The 12,757-nt window shown below is 35.3% G+C and overlaps 1 protein-coding gene across 1 annotated transcript in view; it reads right to left on the reverse strand.

The window, feature by feature from the left end:
- SLC41A2 (solute carrier family 41 member 2) overlaps positions 1-12,757 on the reverse strand; it is a 54,317-nt gene that overhangs the window by 26,399 nt on the left and 15,161 nt on the right. Inside the window, exons 4-6 of the mRNA XM_071728689.1 lie at positions 10,359-10,430; positions 9,371-9,515; positions 7,307-7,453 (exon numbers count right to left, since the gene is read on the reverse strand). Of these exons, the coding sequence (XP_071584790.1) occupies positions 7,307-7,453; positions 9,371-9,515; positions 10,359-10,430 (364 nt within the window). The remainder of the gene's footprint in view (positions 1-7,306; positions 7,454-9,370; positions 9,516-10,358; positions 10,431-12,757) is intronic.

Consider the following 12,757-nt stretch of genomic DNA (forward strand, 5'->3'; position numbering starts at 1 on the left):
AACTATGCAAACATCCCACTTTCAGGTATCTTGTTTTATGAGAAATGTGGTCATGTATTCAATGTAATCTGTCTAAACTGCTGAAGAATTTTGTAGTGTTTATAGAAGTTATTATCCTTCTGCATGGACTGGTAACAACCTCTGCAGCAAAGCTAGAAGAGTAGATAGCAAGATACCTTTCACTGGGCTAACAGAAAGATTTTAGAGTGAGAATGAGACAAAGCCTGGAAGAGAAGTAATGCTTTCTTTTCCTTATCTACCCATTCTGCAGGATATTATCTCCTTTCTTTGTGGTATCTCTTCTTCCTTTCTCCTCTTCCTGTGAACTCAGAGTTGAGCCTAATGTAAAGAGTTCTTATTCAAAAAAGTACACACAACATATGATTTCCTTATTTGATAACTATAGTTCTGTTTTATCAAACTTAATAAAAAGACAAAAAATGTACTGATGTAAAGTTCTTGAACTACTTACTGCCCAGATAAACACACCTTTCCCCCAACTTGCAATGAAGATAGATCCCCGTGTGCACTAAAATTTGTCATGTGGAAAGACATCATTCATTCTACAGCTACTTATTTAAAATTTTGAAACATCTCTCTTGTCTTTTTCCCCCCAAGAAAGACATCGTACTGTATCCCTGCTACTTCTGCTTTCTCCCCTCTTTGTCTTCTCCTCTAATATGGAAAGAAGGTGAGGCATTAGCATGTACTTAAAGGTCCAGATGAGAGAATAGCTCTACTGTTGTACATTTAGTAAAATATAAAAAGACACAAAATAAGTTCCAAGACTTTGTCACATTTTTGGAGAGGTTTCTAGTTTTATTAAAAAGTGAAGTCTGCTGGTAATTAAGTAGCCTCTGTTGCAGACATGGAACTGCAAAATATAGATGCAATGGTGAGCATTACCCTAATTAATCACTAATTTAAAAAATTCTTTCACTTGTACAACAATGATAAGCCCACTGTACTTTTCCTACAGGACTTCTACCAACACAAGAAAATCAAGTTCAAAAAAATCACACCTTTCACAATAAATTTCTTTTTTAATTCCACTAACAACTGAAGAACTTGTTAGAAAGCATTCATGAGAACAGGGAGAGTATTTAACTATCTGCAACAGTCTCCAACCTTGGAAGGTTAGTCCAAGAATTACAAAGAATACTAAAAATAAGTGAAGTAGGGAAGAAAAAAAAAAAGGTGCACTTAGATAAAATTGAAATCTGTCCAGCAAATGAACAATGAATACTAACCAAGAATTATTTAATCAGTAACTTAATAATAATAACTACATTAAGCATGTAAAATATAAAATATACATGCACGTGTCACCTTGTCATAGAAATGTTTTGTAAGAAGTTTAAAATTAAAAATTATTTAAAAATGAGAAGACAGTCTCATTAGTGTAAGATCCATGAATTATAACCAAAATAAATACAATTTACATTTCAGAAGCCATCAAGTAGCCAAGGGTAGCTTTACAAATCTTAGAATACAAGACTAATCCATGGCTGATTATCAAACCTTTTGCTAATTGAATTCAACATATTTTACAGTCGTTAACAGCAGCTACAGGGGAAAAAAAGAAATATGCATCCATAAAGTGGCACAAGCTGCCACTTTTACAGCATACGAAGCAAAATTTGATGAACTTACAAGAGGCTAAGCATGTGCTTCATCTCAATAAAACCAAAGTGCATAATGATATAAAAGACAATGACATGAAAAAATATGCAACCAGATTTTTTTTTTCTTTTTTACACACTAAGATATGACTTTCAAGACTAGTTGGCAGGGACTTAGCTTTGCTCCTCTGAGTCAACAGTAAGTGAGAGGAGTCAGTTTTTTGGGGACCTTATTGTTCAACATCTGAGTATGTATAAATGCTTTCATTTCACCAAGGAGAAAAGGACAGAGAGAACTTACAGAGTAGTTCTTTAAACTGAGTTGAACATAAACTGGATTATAAAAGCTACCCCACTGTCATATGTTTCTTATGGAAAAGAAGAGCCAGGAGGGGCCCTGAGGAGTGGAAGATCTCCAAGCACAAGACACAGGAAGAGCTTAACTCTTTTTAAAAAAAAACCTTTTGCCACAAAAATCTACTTACACTTTAGTGGGATTCTGTTCTAAAGCGCCACAGGAAAATATCATTAAGCAAATAAATAGGCTACCAATCACCTTCATGTTGATAAGCAAGGAGGGAGGAAGGCATACGTATTAATCTGTTTATAAGTTTTAAACCAGACAACTCAAATTCCCCCTGCCCAGGTTTTTTAAGGCAAAGAAAATGTAACAATCAGGGCAAGGCAGCAGCTCCCTACCAGAACTTCAAATTCTACTGCCAGCCTAGTAAGTTGAATTCAAAACAGAACTATAGAAGTAATTAATAGTTTCGAATTATATTACAGAACCTGCCACAAAAATGAGCAAAGATAGATGCCAGTTAACTACAGAACCTGTGAGATTACTCAGCTCCAGTCCAGCTCTTGGGAACCAAGCGCAGAACTTTTTTCTTAACGCTTTTGTTCTGATGGAGGAACCGGAGCCATCGATGGTCCCAGGGAGCCCTCTAGTGCTCTCCCAGCCATGTAACGAGTCACAGATGCAGCTCTTCTGAAGTTGGTGAGGCAGAAAGAACTGTCAACCTTTTCGCGCTTACATCCCCATGTTTGATAGATCTATTATTTTTAAAGCACTGAGATGAACTTTTATGAAATTATACAAATCCTGGTGACCAAACAGTATGTTTCATTTCATTTGGCCCTATGCTGTTGCCTTTTCTCCTGCCTCTTCTGGGTATTCCTATAGAGCATCCCTTCAAAACGAGCACAGGTGTACAGCTCTGTTACAGACAAGCAGACAGCTTGTACATAATTTCTACCTTCTGGTTTTGTTGTATGAAAACAATCCTTCCCCTGCGGAAAGGGGATAGAAAGTTACACTTTTGTTTCAGTAGAGTTGAGTAGTTAGGATAATAAATCATTGGAGACAACAGTTAATCCAGAATACAGTTCAGAGGTGAATCCCACCTTCTTAATTTCTAACCTGTACACTGGGTTTCTTTATATTGTTTCCACTGTGTTTGTTATTCTACCTTTTAAAAAGCAGGGATTCAACCAAAACCGTAAGAACATCTGCGCTATGTGAGACCAAAGGTCTCATGATCTGCTCCAGCATCCTGTGTTTGACTGTGGCCAGCAATTCAATTCAGGCTTATGGAAAGAAGAAAATAAAACAAGTGTAGAGTGATGGTTCTTTCTTTCAGTGGGCTCTGCCAAGCTTCTGCTACTGTTTGCCTCAGCGATTTCATCACTCAAGTTTCTGTCTGCAACTTTCTGTTCAGTACTCCTCAGTGGAACCTTCTCTGATTTATCCAAATTTTTCTAAAATCCCTTTGGTCCTCTTAATACATCATGGCAGTAAGTTCCACATCCCAATCATACATTTTGTAAAAAAGTTTTAGATTTTTTCTTTTTACCCTGTTGCCCAATCATTTTCTGAGTGCTTCTTCCCTGCCATTTGCAACTTTCTGTACCACTCCTGAGCTGAAGCTACTCCGTGTTTTTATTTCTTGTTCCTACTTCATAATTCAAATACATGCATCTTGGAAATCAGACCTTTCCAATTATTTTATGGTATGTTCTTACTTTAGAAGGACTCTGTTTCCTAAGAGAAAGAAATATAAAGACATCTGAAAAAAAAAAGTGCAGAAGCAGCCTTTTTAGCAGTAACTAGATAAATATATTTATCACCCAGAAGACCATATGGAAAGAAATTTGTGATTAACTCTTAGATGACTACTTGAAAGCACTAATTCTTCCCATCCTACACGTGTGGGATCTGGTTTTCAGCTGCAGTGGCTGACGAAAATCTGAGTGGCCATTACAGCTGTAAAGGTAGCAAAATGATCAGTTCTAACTGGGCCCCATTTCTTTGTTTATTGCCCTGTGATACCTTAGGCCATCTGTAACTAGATACATTAATTTCTGGAAATGTGTGAAAGGAAGAAAGAATTCCAGGTTTCTTTCCCCAGCTTATGGAGTGGGTTTTGTTTATTTGTTTCAGATTTTTTTTTAAAGCATGTTTTAGGAGAAACTGAAATATTAGCAGTAATTTATTACTCATTTTTTAAAAAGAAACATTGTAACATATAAAGCAGAGGAAGGAGTATTAGATACAGTCACAGAATAATATATGTTGTTAATCTACAAATGACAAATGTAGCTACTATTAAAATCCAGCTACTACTAAAATACCAGTACATGTAATTAAGTTTTGCCTCTGGACACGATTTAAAACAAATGTCAAGAAGCAGAGGAAGCTGTTTAAAAACAGTAAGACTCAATAATAATGGTTTACTGTCTTTGAATCACATGGTTTCAACTTAAGCAATTATATGGAGAGCATTACAATGCAAATACATAATAAGCTAGTATTAGTAGGCAAGATTTAGGAAACAAACTAAAAATCCCTGGTATAACTATTACAGTGTAGTTTACAATGCAAAATTTAAAAAAAACAAAATTATTTTTAACCTTCAGGGCATAAGTTTCTAACAAACTTTAACTGAAATACTTACTAGTTAACTAACTAGTTAACATTTCCAGCCTGAAGTCTAACATTAAGGACTTTAAATTGGACACAGTCTTGACGGGAACAGATTTGAATCATAACCTTAATTCCAAATCTAATCTCAGTGTTAACCCAGGTTTGGCAAACTCTTCCCACCCCACAACTACCCAGATAGCTACTATATGCCAATAACCCCAGCTAACCCTCTCCTAGCCAGCTCCTTTCCATCTACCTGGTATGCCAGCTTCCCTGGCACTTCATTGACTGGCATGAACTCTAATTTTGAACTGAATTCCATCAAACATGCTAATTTTGGAACCTAAAATCTATTTTAAGCAGAATAACCCAATGTTCCAGTCTAGTAAGACTTTTGGCCAAAGCAATAAATCTACATAAACATTCTCTAAGGAAATAAATTCTGACTTTTATCCTTGATTTTTAAAATTTTTTATTCTAATTTTTTAGTCATAGCGCTAAGTAGAGACACCAAACTTAATGAGAACAGAAACTTCCTCTCTGGCCTTCTCATCAGGATAAAGGAAGGAAAAGGTTTTTCTTTTCATTGTAAGTCTACAAAGTTCCTTAAAAGAAGTATCTAAAGAAAGTATTTGAGAAATAAGTTGTTGGTGTATAATATAATTATACCATATTATATATGGTTGTTAAATAATACAGTTTAAGTTTTAACAAAATGCAGAAAACGTTTTAAAAGGCTGTGTTACACACTGACACATTTAAACTGACATCACATCAACACTTTCTAAATATGAAAAAAAAGATACTGAAAATATGAAATAATCAGTTGAAAACTAGTAAGCAAAATGGCAAGTGACACCAAGGTAGCTTGAGTCTTATTAGATACATTTTCTGACTAATGTTGTAATACCTACAGAGAACAGCTCAAATTTTTACATTGAAAGGCCTGGAGAAGGAGCATAGATGTAAAGAATATATGTCACAATATCAACATGTCTGGTAAATTGAACACAAATTTTGTGTAAATTAACACAAAATTTGACCTGTGGTATACTAAGCTATAATTATCTACAAATTATGGCTTTTAAAACACAGTACATTTTTAATAGTTTCTATGGAGGGAATCAGTTGCAGCAATAATTTAATTTTAAATATTTTTCTGAACATTCTCCTGTGAGAAAATATTTTCACAGTTTTTATTTATGGGGAAAATGAAGAGACAGGAAAAGAAAGACTGATTTTTCTATTTCCTGCTTCTAATTTTCCAGGCTCACACCTCCTTTGTTTATAATCAAGTACTTCATTACATCAGATACTATCTGAGTATGCTTCTAATAATAGTAATTATTGACAAATTCATTTTTATCAGACATGATAGTGATGGTGTGATAATTCAGTATTCTGCTCTTTAAAGAGAGTAGGATTTAGACAGTACAGGTCCTAAAAAAAATCAAAATCAAAAAAATGGGACTATAGAAACATGTGAATAGCTAGTAGAAGAGAAGAACTGCAGATGGGAAAAAAAAAGTAATTAATTTGAAAAATAGTTTTGAGCTGCTTGTGTGTTATTCACCTGTTCATAGTTGTTAGTGAGAAGATGAGCAAATAGTAAAAAAACTGTCAAGAAGCCAGAATTCATACATAAAGGAGGATTAGATCTGGGCCCTCTGCAGACAGTGATGAGCAAAGGCTTCTCTTTTACTGCCTACTGTTCAGAGCAGTTTTACATTTTTTCATCTTTCATGGCAGAATTGCTGTGCTGAAGAAAGCTGTAGCTAAATTAGTAGATCTGTGGTTGAGATGTAGTCACCAAATTTAGAAGACAAAATGAAACAAAGAAAATTGAAGAAAGCAGGGAGTTATTTGGAGAAGTTGGAAGTGGGTACTTTGGTTACTGAAAAGCAGAAGGAAACACTGGTGAAATCAAGCACAGGTGCAGGGAAGAGGAAGGAGTCATGGAATCATCACACGGAAGGACACAAGGGATAGCAAACTGAGGAAGCTGGGATTGGAAGGCAGGGAAGATGAGGAAACAAGAAGGTACTGAACTAGGAGCTGGGAAGGAATCAAAAGGAAACTCACAGCAGTCTTTGCATAAATGATTTAAAAGTCTTAGCAATTGCAAAGTACAAATCTATTTAAAATGATGCTTCCCTTCTTTGAATGTATGTGGTGTAAACTTGCTATTGTTACTCAAAGTACTTAAATTACTGTTATATTGATTTCTGGCCATTGCTGCAGCTCAAGATATATTTGAAGGTTTTTTAAACCACACCCTGGCAAAAAGAGAAAAAAAATGCTCAAAGCAGAACTCCCAGCAGCAGATCAAGATAGTCAATTCAACTCCTTTCCCTTAGTGCAAGGGAAGAGAACACTTCAAGAGGGCTCTGGGAATTAAGATTTAGAAGAAAACTTGGATGAAGACAGCTTCTGTCCCTCCCCAAGAAAGCAGAGCAAATTTTCCAACTACACTTTCTAATTCACATGTAGATTGACTGTGACACTGTCAGAGCCTTTCATATATTAGTAGCTTGTGCCAAGATTGTGGTTAGTGACTTTTATAATCTGAAAAAAGATCAGGGTATAATGCTGCAACCCAAGATTTATCATTCAACAGTATAAATATTGGCCAAAAAAAAGTAAGTCAAACTAAAAATAAGTTTTTCTAAACCTCTCCCTCCCTGCCTTCTCCCCACCCTCCTAACCCAAAAGAGGCTCCTAGGGAGATAAACACAAATACCCTTAGAAACATACTTACCAAGGCAAGTATAAAGACCCTGACTTATCCATGCTAGTATGGCAAGAGTAATAAGATCTCCAAAACTTGCTGCTATAGGAGTGGCAACATTGTCAGGATTAATACCAGTCTTCTTTGACCCAACAATAACTCCAACCATTATTATTCCTAGAATCAACAAAGAAGAGAGTACAGTAACCATGCCTACTGTTGTAGCTCCACAGAAAATTTCAAGATAATGGCACTTTCAAACTTGATAAATAATAAGAAAATGCTTTTCTCCCAAGGTAATGGTTCTTACTGCCTGACTAATGTCTTTAAGTTTAGCCATTTTTAAAAATAAGGTTATATATTTATAAAATACAGTATGCACTCACACACAAAAATCAAGAACCATCTGTACAATTAACTGTTTTGCTTATGATTAGAATTAACACTATTGAAATCGAAAATCAGCCATTTCCTGAAGAAAATAAATATATGCAGCGTATTATTTCTACACTTTATTAACTTTAGCTGACTGAAATTTAAATTACACTAGGCTGAGAACAACATAAAATTAAATATGCTGGCATCTGATACTGTGCATGATTTCCAGTCATGGACATAGCACCAAAAGTGAAGATACATCATAAATTAAAAACTAGACAATACATAAAAATGCTGCTTGCTATACAGTTAAAACATTTTAAACTGAAGATGTTGTTTTCTATTTTTTTTCCTCCAGACAGCAACACTAACTTTTTAGGAGGCATTTCCCTGCACAATGAAAGTGTTTACTAAAAAAAAATTCACATTGTTATCAACACTCTTCTTTGGCACAGCTTCATTAATTTTCCTCTAATGATCTAACACACATAAGAGCTTCAACTCTGTACACAATCCGTTATGTTATGCTGAAGAATTTTTGTAAAATCAGTAATATAATTTTTATGTGTTTTAGCAATATTATGTGTTGCAGGCTACATTAGGAGCTCAGTTTCAGAGACATTGCCTAAAGAATTACACTCCATTAAGCTCTTTTAAGAGAGAAATGAAGTGATCCTGTAGGACTGGAAGATGAGGCTTGGAGAGTAATTTCCTGTGCTGGCTCATCACCAGAAAACAAACAAAAAAAAGTTTCTCTTCACATCAAAATTATACAACAGAACTGAAAAATTTGCATTCATGTTCCCCAGTTCTCTTGCTGCTCTTAATTCTGCGCGTGACCAAACTCAATGGCTTTGTAGTCACAAAAAAAAAAAAAAAGGGCGCGTGCTCTTAATTTCATGCAAAGTTTTAGCAATTTCATAATTTTCACATAAGCAAGCATATCAAATTAATTAAAAAAAAAAAAGGAAAAAAGAAAAATGGAGTTAAACATTTTACTTGACTTGCTGTTATTAAGACTGCTGATTATGTTTTTTCATTAAGAAAATGTCACAATTAGAGGAACTTTTTCTCCTCCTCATATCTATTAACTATGTTTTTTTATGGTTAATTGTTTCCTGACAATTGGGAAAAGAAGATTAAATTCACCATGCCACATGGTTCCAGACAGACATTGGCACTCTTCATAGAATGGGACTTGAACTTGGCACAAACCCATCACATAATGAGCCAATTTGTTCATTTCAGATACAAAGCAGAGCACAAACTAACAAAGAAGCAACATTGGCAACCAGGAAATTTGGATTCATCTGAGCTAACATCTGAGCTCACTTGAGCTTAATTAGAAATAGGTTCTACCTGTTTAGTACTAAAAATGTATTTTGTACAATAACAAATATAGAAAGCAGAGGAGAAAAGTTCTTCATCATATTAGGTAAAATCTAAACAACATACTTTTTGTTTTAGATATGCTCAGGAGGTCACACAAATCAAACTTCTTCAAAGAAAATGACAGAAGAGGAATGAAATATGCAGGCCTATTTGTCTGATATTAAATGTGCAAACTGCAAAAGGTCGCCCTATCCTCAGCTGTGCTTTGGATGTATTACCTTATTGGATTTAAATTGTTAGGAAAAAGCAACATAATATACATTCAGCATCTACAGAAAACTAAATAACTGTAAAAAGTTATATTTATATATATTATATTTTTACCTTGTAAAAGAGAAGCTATGAAGGCAGTTGCCACGCTGCTGGAGCACAGAAGGACTGAATGATCGAAGCGGTATTTGCCCTCTGGAATCCAACCCAATATAACTGCTGCCACTGCTGCCAGAAAACCAACTACTGTTGCCTGAACCTGGAGAAGGTGAACAAATCTTAAAATTGATAAAACTTAAAAAGGACTACAGGTTTTTTTCTTGTTCTTCTTTCCTTGTATCTACATTTACATGCAAAGTGTATAGGGAGCATACTCAAACATTGTGGAGAGATGATTATAACCTTGGATGACCAATAGGAAAAATTTTATGCCACTAGAAAAGGCTTTACCAACATTTCTGAGATTCAAAAATAACAAATGTAAAACCAGGGAAAAGAGCTGAGGATTTACTAGGAGCCAAAGCTGAAATGCCTGAAGCCACTTAAAACAATGAAGTCACAGCATATACATAACACGGATTTTCTGAGAATGTTGTATGGTATCATATTAATATGAAATACATCCTAATCATTAGAAATAGTTTTGGAGAATAAGCACTCCTTCCTTCAAATGAACCAGTAATTTACAATATTTTTTATCATTTGAAATGACTATCACATACTTTAAACACTGAATCCAATTCAAATGCAGTACTGAAAACATTTGAGAGGTCAAATTTAAAAAGTTTCGACACATCTGAAATATTTCTCTGATCACCCTCTGATTGTCTCTCAGAAAAATTAAAAAAGAAATGCCCTTGGTACTGTCACGAAGAACACTCCACCTCTTCTTCTGATAAATGTAAGATCATTTGTTCTAGAGAAGAACTATACTGTTAAGATAAAAATTCATGCAAACATAGCATGTTAAGTATAAAACAGTGTCAAAGACCTAGTCTGAAGTTAATAATGTCCATCTCTTCACTTACCAATGCTTGTGATGTACTTTTTAAATAGCCTCACTAACTTCCATGACCTAATCAAGAAAGTCCATTACATTTACCTGTTTTAAAGCCAAATTGCCAATTATTAAGTTCCATTTCTCAATGGGAGAATCCATTTTTCCAATATTTACCTGAAAAAATTAAAAAAATAATTTCAGACATTTGGATTTAAAATTGTATTACTTGAAAAGACACTAACAAGGCAGAAACCTACAAATAATTCAACTCATACAAAAAAAAGACAGGCATTTCAAGAGCAAGTTAAAACCAAGCTATATTTTGTTGTTGATTTTAAATTACATTGACAGTACCTATGCAAAAGTAGCTGAACTTGATGGAGTTTCTGTAGAAACTTGTTTAATATTAGCTTACTGTGCAAGATGTACCAGTCATCTTACATTCCAGGAATGTCCAAGCACCACCAGCAATTAGATCAGTGTCTGGAAGGGAAACTTATCAGTGTTCAGACATTTTAGACCAAACTGGTTTCTATGGCCCTTAAATTCTAAGAGTCAACAGAAAAATGTGTAGATACATCTGGGTGTGGACACACACACTCTCATGCAAGTGTGTTACTGGGTTGCAACGAAACTACCTGCATAGGGAAACTGCAAGTGCTTATGTAAAATCAGAAACCTCATCTAATATTGTTCAGTATTCCAATTATTTATTTATACAGCACAGCTAGAGTATTATGATTCTGTAAAAGAAGTAAATCTAGTTCTAAGATAGTAACTGGAAAGACAGCAGATCAATTATTTTAAGACATTAAAAAGTACATACATACTCGTTTATAATGTATTTCCTACTTGTACTAATTTTTTAGTGTCAGAGGACAAGATCTGAAAAACAGCACAAACCACTGCAGCATGTCTATTTTTAACATAACTTCCTTTTTGAGATAACTGAACGATTTTTTTTACACGTTAAGCATAATTTTTAGTGGTTTTCTTTCCCCACAGAATACTGATTTTTAAGAAAACATATTTATCAAAACACAAAAAGTCTTAATGCATTTTTTCCCTTTTTGAAATTTTTTTCTGGCTGGTTTTACCTCCATTTCATTTCCACTCTCTCCCATTTTGTGACAGGAGTGACTCGTGAGGAGCAAAGTATTACAAGAAACACTAACTTAAAAGCATAGAAATAAGAGGGCACTTTATCTCAATCTACACTACAAATATTTTACAGTGTTCAAATTACAGTCAAAGATGCATGCACACATGCATTAAACTTAAATATTACAGCAATCTTTACAGAAGGGCAGATAAGAATTTCCTTTGCATCCTTCTTAAACATATGGTCCAAATGAACAAAATGGCAGGTCATGGGGAGGTTCATTCTTTTTTCCTTTGAAGAAGTTCGTGAAGAATATCCAGAAATACCTGCTAAAACAGTGAACTTGCAAATTCCTTAATCTAGCCTACAAGTGAGCTGCTGCCAAATGGCATAGTTTTTATTTTCTTTACTATCAGCTACAATTTCACATTTTCTTTCTTGAACCAGATCTACTGACTCCATGAGTGAGTTCATGGCAACATGAATCTGCTTGCTGGTATGATGGAAAACACTTTTTTTCAGGGAAAAAAAAAGAGGCTAAACCTCTACGAAATTATCTGATCCACCACATGCAACCATGTAACCATACACAAAAGTTCTTTGGGTTGGGAGGAGAGAAAAAGAGCAAGGTGACTCCTTTCTGCTGCAGATTTTTATAAAGTAATACCAAGTCTATTGGGATACTATGGAATACATTGACCTAACCACAAAGTTTATGAAGTCGTCTTGCTTATGTCTCATCCTGACAACACAGAGTAAAACAAGAGTCTGCACAGGTTTACAGGGATGATTGGATAAGTGGTGTGCTGGGGTTGGGTTGGTTGTTTTTTTCACTTCCTCTTGAAAAAAGGAATAGAGAGAAAGGCAATTTAATCATAGAATGGTTTGGGTTGGAAGGCAGGGACACCAGGTTGCTCAAAGCCCCATCCAGCCTGGCCTTGAACACTTCCAGGGAGGGGAGGCAGCCACAACCTCCCTGTGCAACCTGTTCCAGTGTCTCACCACCCACACAGTGAAGAATTTCCTCCTAATGTCTAACCTAAATCTAAAATCTACCTTCTCCCAGCTTAAAGCCATTCTCCCTTGTCCTGTCACTACACACCCATGTAAAAAGTCCCTCCCCATCTTTCCTGTAGGCCCCCTTCAGGTACTGGAAGGCTGCTATAAGGTCTCCCCCAGAGCCTCCTCTTCTTCAGGCTGAATAAACCCAACTCTCTCAGCCTGCCCTCATAAAAAGGAGCCCCAGTAGTGTGAACAGAGACAGTCAGGAAGAGTGACTCAAATTTCAGAACAAAGATGAAGAATCTACAATACACAGTTTAAATACAGTACTTGAATGAGCAGCTGACATAAGCACACTGCACACAGTTGCCAGCACTGCAGCAGGGGGAAGGTCTAC

Source organism: Heliangelus exortis, chromosome 1, assembly GCF_036169615.1.
Source record: "Heliangelus exortis chromosome 1, bHelExo1.hap1, whole genome shotgun sequence".
NCBI lineage: Eukaryota > Metazoa > Chordata > Aves > Apodiformes > Trochilidae > Heliangelus > Heliangelus exortis.